The 7920-nt window shown below is 44.1% G+C and overlaps 1 protein-coding gene across 1 annotated transcript in view; it reads right to left on the bottom strand.

Moving 5' to 3' along the window:
- AKAP13 (A-kinase anchoring protein 13) overlaps positions 1-7920 on the bottom strand; it is a 322789-nt gene that overhangs the window by 29450 nt on the left and 285419 nt on the right. Inside the window, exons 18-19 of the mRNA XM_019666459.1 lie at positions 7205-7354; positions 6352-6602 (exon numbers count right to left, since the gene is read on the bottom strand). Coding sequence (XP_019522004.1) covers positions 6352-6602; positions 7205-7354 — 401 coding nt within the window. The remainder of the gene's footprint in view (positions 1-6351; positions 6603-7204; positions 7355-7920) is intronic.

The raw sequence follows: 7920 nt of genomic DNA, 5'->3' as shown, positions 1-7920 counted from the left end.
GAATCAAGTGAAAGTATTATCTATTTGAAATTTTAAACTAATTCAAAATTAAATAAAATATGATTGAAAGAACCATAAGGATAAACGGAACCTGTGATGACTGAGACCAGTGTTTCTGGGGAGTACCAACCAGGAAACCTCTGAGCTGCCTGTCAGATATGCAAATTCCCAGCCCTCCAGTCCTTTGGGGGCGGGGCCTGAGGGTCTGCACAACATACAAGCTCCCTGACTGGTTCTTCTGCACATTGTTTGAAAAGACAGATTTTGACCAGTTTCTTTAATTTGAAGATGAAGCTTGGTTCATGTCACATAGCTCATGTGTTCCCATACTGCTCATTTCTCCTGAACACGACCAAACAGGATCTTGGAGTTCCAACAGTATATTAAAGTGGTCACGCCAGCATTTGGATAGAAAATTACTTTTCTTTGGTAACTAAGATCCTGTCTCAGACATGAGCTGCCTCACCAGTCCATCCCCAGGAGGAGTGTCAGAGGCTACAGGAAATGAGACTGGGGCAGCTGTTATGACTTTACAGTATTTCAGGATATTTTTGGCTTAATAAAAAATCCATAACACCATTCATTTCCAAGTCAAATTCTATTTAGAAAAAAGTGACACCATAAAACACCAGAAACACGCTCCACTACAACACGACCAGGCTCTCCCTGTAGGAAGCCCCCAAGGGGGATGGGATGTGGGTGCCGCCCGCACAGAGACTAAGTGCAACACTTGAGACTAAGCTCAAGTGTTCAAGAGCCTGGGGCACATCCTCTGTGTTCCAGAAGTGACGTGCGCAGATCAGGGCTGATGGAGGAAGAAACACTGGCTCTTGAAGAAGGGTGAGGATGCGCAGAGGTCGGTGGAAGAGAGGACATTGTGATGAGGGCTGTGTGCAGGAAAGCAGAAATATCATGTAGCATTAAGGAAAAAGTTGACACGCAGCAGAGGAAGCAGGATGTGCACGAGGGATGGCTGACAATGTGGGAAAAGCACTGTCACGCACGCACCGGACAGAAGGTTATAAACGACAGCTTGTTTCTCAAAGGTGGCACAGGGGAGGCGAAAGTAACAGTTTTCCCTTGTTTGACACCAGCCCATAGCCTTCTCTCAGGTAAGTTGCTTCCTATCTGAGCCTCAGGTTCCTTGTTTGTGATGATGACATGAGCAGTAGCAGCAAAAGCTAACACTTTAAGGAGGCCAACTACTAAGTGCTTTAAAGGTATGATCCTACTTAAACCTGACCCCGCCCCTAACCCCGCTGACACTATTTCATCCTTTTATAGAGGCGGAAAATGAGGGACGGGGGTCTAGTACATGTTCAACGTTATACAGCTATTAAATGGACGTGCTGGGACTCCAACCCATCCCACTTGAGTCCGCTCTTTACCACTGTGCTGTCTCCGCGGGGTAAAGTAGGAATACGAATACTTGTGGGGGTCAGAGAATATGCCTGAGGAACCTGGCAAGGGCAGGTATTGAAAAAGATGTTATCCCATCTAATGTGAACCAACACAGGTTTCGGAAACAAGGGAGAATGCCACAGAAAAAGAGTCTAAGGAAGATTAGACTTGTAAACCATGTTGGAATGGGCTGGGTCGCGGATTCAAGTGGGTGCCAGTCTGGTAGAACTTCTTCAGTCATCTACATGCCAAGACTGGTAATAACCAGTATCTGAAGGGAATTCACACTCTTCTATGGGAGAATAGAATGGCACAGCCGTCCTGGAGCTACCGGAATTACTCAGAGCAATCAGGTACACAGACCGCGGAGACGCTGCAGGTTCGGGGTGCAGACCACCGCCATCAAGCGAGTTCTCACAATATAGCGAGTTGTCAGCCTTTTGTTGGCGGAGAGTCTTGCCTTCAATTTGTAAAAAATGCAACATCTGTGAAGCACAAACAGCCGAGATGTGCCTGGACAGAGCAGTGGTTTTCGAGCTTGAGTGTGTGTCAGAACCACTGGGAGAAGCTACTGAAACTCTCTGACACAGTAGGTCTGGGCCCGAGAATTCACACTTCTAATGAATCCGGGCACTGCACTTGGAAAGCACTGCTTCAAGGCAAGTCTCATCGAGGTTCCCACACAGACAATTAAGATGATATTCATTACCGTATTAATTACGGTAGCAGCTGGAAACAACTTAGTCTTTGTGGGAACAGGTGATTAAAATGTGGTATATGTTCACGAAAGGAGACCATGCAGCAGTCTGGAACAATTGCTTACGTATTACAATGTGCATACATCTCACAACGATATTGATTGAAAAAAAGCAGAATGGGCAAGTATGTTATATCATCTCATTTAAATTCAACACACAAAACAATAAGAGATATTTTCAGATATATTCATATATATATGACTAAAGATAGGGCAGATCAGAAGATATACATTAAATATACGACAGTGGGTGCTACAAGGGGAACAGAATGAGACAGGGAGTGGAGAAGGAAAAGGGAAAGTTAAGTAGAACCAAAGAGGAGCCTTGCACAGACTGGTGAAGACAGTCTGATGTGAATGGGAGAGGGTCATGTACCCAATTTTGTGGACAATGTGAAGTCCTTGGGGAAAAAAAAAGATTAATATAACTTCGCAGTTTATAAGGAAGTTTGATAAGCAAGCTCTCATTTGATTCATGTGACTATGAGGCACTTAAAGCCAAGTGTAATGTCAGCTAACTGAAGATGCACAGGGGTCACTTGCTTAAGCACACGGGCCCGAGGTGCTGCCTTCAGCAAATATACACACTAACCNTGCCAACTTGGGCCAGTGAAGCAATGTCCTCCACAACTAGACTGAAGAACAAAACAACAGCAACTTGTCTGTTCCCCTTCCCCCAATTCCCCAGCACTCTTCCCATTCCCCAAAATCCCCAATAAAAATCTATAAAAAAAAATAAATAAAGAAAAGAAAATACAGACCAAAGGAGATTTGCACATTTTAGTTAAGAACTTTCCTCCAGGGCCAGCCGAGTGGCCTGTTGGTTAAAAGCTGGCTTGGGACACCAGCTCTAAGCAGCAGGGCCCTGGTTCAGATCCCACATTAGGGCCAGTGACACTGCACCCTCTACAGCTAAGATGATGAACAACAGCTCGATCTGGAGCTGGGGCTGCAGTGGGCTGCCATAAGCTACCGTGAGTGGCTGACAGCCAGTGTGAGCAGCCAGCAGCCAGTGTGAGCTGCCAAGAGCCACTGTGAGTGGCCATCCAATGCCCGGCAACCGATCTGCCTCACCCGGGAAGAGCGCAATGATAATACCAACATGGGGCAGTGAAGCGACGTGAAGCGACGTCCTCTACAACTAGACTGAACAACAAAAGGACAGCAACTTGTCTGTTCCCCTTCCCTGACTTCCAAAAGCTGTTCCCCTCCCCCAACTCCCCAATTAAAAACAAAAAAAAGAATTTCCCTCCAGCCTAGGTTAAGAGACATGCTTAACCTAGAGATGCTTAACCTTAGACATGTTCTGAGTTCTGTATTTCAGATGACCTCTTTACTTGATGGGAAGGCAGGAGTCATCCAAACAGCCAGCAACATCATCAGTCCTATCTAACAATGTGACAGCTGAGGGCTCAACAGTCCTGGAGGACACAAAAGGAACCCAGTGCAAAAGAGCGAGTGGAACCCTAAAAGTCATAATTGGCCCATTATTCACTCCCATAAAACTGACAAGGTAAGGACTGAAAACATTTTTTAAAAAGGAAAAAATAAATAAGGTTAATCTGACATACCGGAAAGTGTGACATCTGAAAATATAAGTGGTTGCAACTAAAAATTCAGAAATAAATCATCTTTTTTCCCTAGTTCCACTTCAGATTTTAATCTAAAACTAAAAATCATTCTTTTAAAACTCAGGGTCTTTAAAAGCGGAGCTGATTCACGTACAAAAGTGCAGGACAACCTGGCAATTATAGGGGATCCATGTTACAAAATGGGGACCATGAGAGCACATCAAAATCTAATCCTCACTCTCCTTGTCTGTACCACTCGGTTGTGCAACAAACCATTATCTTGTATGTGTTTTATCCTGAAAGCATCTTTTTGCCCAAGGATATGATCATTATGCTCTTGTCACACAGATGTCCACTATGCTACCTTTAAATACCCACTTACCCAGCAATGTTCTGTATAGAGACACTTTTGGAGAGTGAGACGCTTTGCTGAGAACGTCTATTAGCAAACATGGGGGCGACGGGGATTTCATCAGCCAGGAGCACTGCAGATCGGGGGCGCTCCTTGGGCTGCGAGGCTGTAAAGGAAGAGAGGACACCAATAAGCATCACCGCCCATGCCCACCTGCACCGACTCATCTGACAAATGCCAACGAGAAGCAAACTGCTTTCGACGAGATTTGGCCCAAGCCCATAAATGGTTACAAAAATTCTATGGAAGACAATTTGGCAACACTTACTGACATTGTAAATGCCTCTACCCTTTAATTTAGTAATTCCATTTTTAGAATACATTTACTCCATAAGATATATTTGTATCTGTTTGAAATGACACAGGTCCAAAGTTATTCAATGCAACATTGTTGATGAAAGCAAAAGATTGAAAACAACACAAATAAACATCAAAGGAAGACCAATTAATACCATGAAGTTTTAAAAAAAAGGAGAACACTCTCCATCAACTGAAACAGATCTCTATAAGATAATATATTAAGGGGGAAAAAATCAAGGGGTAGAAAATAAAGGGCACAACAGACTATCCTTCACATNCTATATTAAACAAACAAACACAAATATCTATGTACTGTGCACATAAGGAATGCAAAATGTGTTCTAACTTCCACTTGTCGCAAACATAGTAATAAAACAGGGAGACTCACTAGAAGTTTTTCATGAGATAGTCGGTCTTAAAAATGTCGCTGTGTTAAGTCAGAAGGGCATGAGAAACAGCCATCTTTACCTAAGGACCAGGTTATCTTCCTGGCTCAGGCCAGCAACCCTAACAATCGTGCACGGCCCTTCAATCATTCCCAAACGCCTGTAATGCCAGCGGTTCACCTGCAGATATGTTCACAGTGGGGTACGCAGATGAGTGGCTGCGTGGAGTTCATGACACACACCGAGCATCCATTTGCCACTGCACTAAAAATCTCTGGAGGCAACACAGGCCGATCCTTCCCAAACAACTGGAAAAAAAGGTTCTGGGTAGCTTTTCCTTTTCCCCTTTACCCACAGGAAAGCTGAGGCCGAGAGGCTTTAAGTGACCTGTTCCCGTCATAAAGCACGTGCCCGAAAAGGGAGATTCCAGCATCGGCACACCATGGGGCTGAGGTATGAATCCCACCATCAAAGAACTTGCTAGAAGATGGGCACATACGCAAGGAGCTACAAACACCACAAGTCAAGGTTTGGTGAGGTTCCCCGTGCAGGTCTGAGGGCAGAGGACGGACGCGGAAAATGCTGGGAGAGGGGCTGTTTGGGGCAGAAAGGTCCCCACCTGGACAGCAGACCACTCCCACTCTGGGGCCCTGACTATGTGTTAAAGCATCTACCATACTATATTTGCATTTATTTGTAACATGCCTGTTTTTACTTCCAGAACATGAGCTTCATGAGGCAGAGGTCGAAGGCATATCCATCTTGGTGGTTCTACCTGGCATTTAGAAGATGCCCAGTGAATACTTGAAAAATGAATGAATGAATGAGGTGAGCCGTACAGGCTCAAGAATACAAGGAAAGGACAAAATTCCCAATTATCAGGCAAATGTTCCAGCCATTAAACCTCTGCTTCTACACTGAGGCAGAGATTTTCTGGGGAAAGAGCTAGTCAGATGTGATGTTATGTCCCTCTGCCCGGTAAGGTTATATGAGCAACATTAAAAAAAAAAAATTATGAAAAGAAATATTAAAAGCTGTGACAAAAACATCTAAAAGTATCAAAATAATTGTTAGCCAAATTATTTGTGGAGTAGAACTGAAACCATATCACTCCTTGATGAAAATATCAGTAAGACACATTTGATGAACTATTTTATAGATCGTTTCTTATTCAATTTTCTATGCTCAGACGGTTTTCAGATAAATGAGTTCCTTTTGATTTGAGGCAGAAGGGGAAGTTGCGACTTCCAACATATATTTTCTGATTTCTTAAACGACAGTGTTTCTGATGGTATAGACTCTGAGGAAGAAAAACGGACTTTTACTGAATATTTACCATATATGCCAGGTATATTATATGAACATTCCTTTTCACTTTTAAAAATCCTATTAGGAGAGAAAATCTGCTGTCCTCATTTACAGAAAAGGAAACCGAGGCCCAGAGAGATCGAACCACCTGCCTAAGCGTCCCAACACAGGAAGTGGGACACACAGTGTGAACGCGCCACTCCTGTCCCCACTCACCTGGTTTACAAGCACGTCCCCTATCCTTTTGATGAGGAAGTTCTTTTCGCTTTTATCCACCAGCGATTCCTTTTTCCGCTCCAGGATCCTCTGAAAGAACTGGCTGTGGATGCTGATCAGCTCGTCCAAACAGGGGAACAGCTTTTCCACCATCTGCTGCTCGAAGAGCAGGTCCGTCATCATCCCCCGGCTGTACACGTCGCTCATGATTTTGAGCGTGCGGACGTGGTGGAGCTCCGTCTGCATCAGCTCTGAGGGGATAAGGCTGAGGGTCAGGGACGCTCGGGCACAAGGACCCTCCCCCAGCTCATCTGCTGCCGTCACAAGCCCATCGGCTGGAAGGCTGCTGGGCCCACGCATGATGCCCAGTTTAAACAGCTATTTTTTCCCTAAAGCGTTTTCATCTTTTTCCTCTATTTTTCATGTGACCTACTCGTATGACAGGCCTAGTGGGGTCCATCACTCTTGGTGGTTTCCAAATTGGTCTTCATTGGAATCCAAACCTTTCATGATTTACTGTGTTTCCTATTTCCTAGAATTGACTTGTGCTTCATGTCTAGTTCCTAGTGTAGTAGAGGAATTCAACTGCACTGTTACAAGAGATCTCACTGAAGGTCTACTGCCTGAGTAAGTACTCCATATGAAGCAAAATGTCCAATAAAATTAAAGAAAATATTTTTAAAGAGACAGAAAAAGACAGAAATAAGATCATGTCTCTATACCTCGAAAGCTTTAAAGGAAATCTTTGAGACACTACACACTTGACCGTTGACCTTCCACCCCAGTAAACCACCCGATAAAACATGAGGGACGATGTACATCAAACGCTGGCAGAGCGAAGGAAGACTCTCACCATAGATCACTTCTTGCCGCTTGACCACATCTTTCTTCTGCTGTTTCAGGAACTTGCTGTCTACTACTCGACTCCAGGACTCTGCTTCCAGCTGTCTGGATTCCACCTCAAAGTCTCCCATTAGCTGTCCTTCATTCATGTCTGTACCTACTCCTCAAAATATCAAAAAACCAATATCAGGATCTTGGGTCTCTGACCTCTGAGAAGCCTACACTGGGCTTTCCTCGGGGTGATAATTTCCTAAGACACAAACGCTGCGCATTAATACAGGAGATATTCATAGAACCATATTCCAGGACGAGAAAAGAATCATTTTCGGTTTAGGAGTGACACGGTCTGCATTCAAGGCTTTGGCTAAGAGTGATAACCATCACATACATCAAACATGATGAAGACATGATTCCTGCGTGAAGTAGGAACTGCAAAGGACCTGGTAACTTTACTTGTTAAGAGAGTAGGCTTATAACTGCCGAGAGAGCTAGAACTGAATGCATACAAAAGTCGAGGGGGAGAAAAAGCAGTTGTGCTACAGTATGGCCACATTAAAATCACAGGTATCTTTTCAATGGGCAACTGTCTAACAACTAGATAAGTCTGAATACCAACGTATTATAAAGCATTTGATGCTTTACAGACAATTTAGAGAACCTTTACAGGAGCACGGAAGAGGCAGGCGCTATTACTCCACAGACGCTTGTATTCTAGCTAATGGCACA

The sequence above is a fragment of the Hipposideros armiger genome, unplaced genomic scaffold (assembly GCF_001890085.2).
Source record: "Hipposideros armiger isolate ML-2016 unplaced genomic scaffold, ASM189008v1 scaffold_471, whole genome shotgun sequence".
In the NCBI taxonomy this organism is placed as follows: Eukaryota; Metazoa; Chordata; class Mammalia; order Chiroptera; family Hipposideridae; genus Hipposideros; species Hipposideros armiger.
Note: the sequence above shows the minus strand (reverse complement) of the source record. Positions and strands in the feature narration are given on the sequence as shown.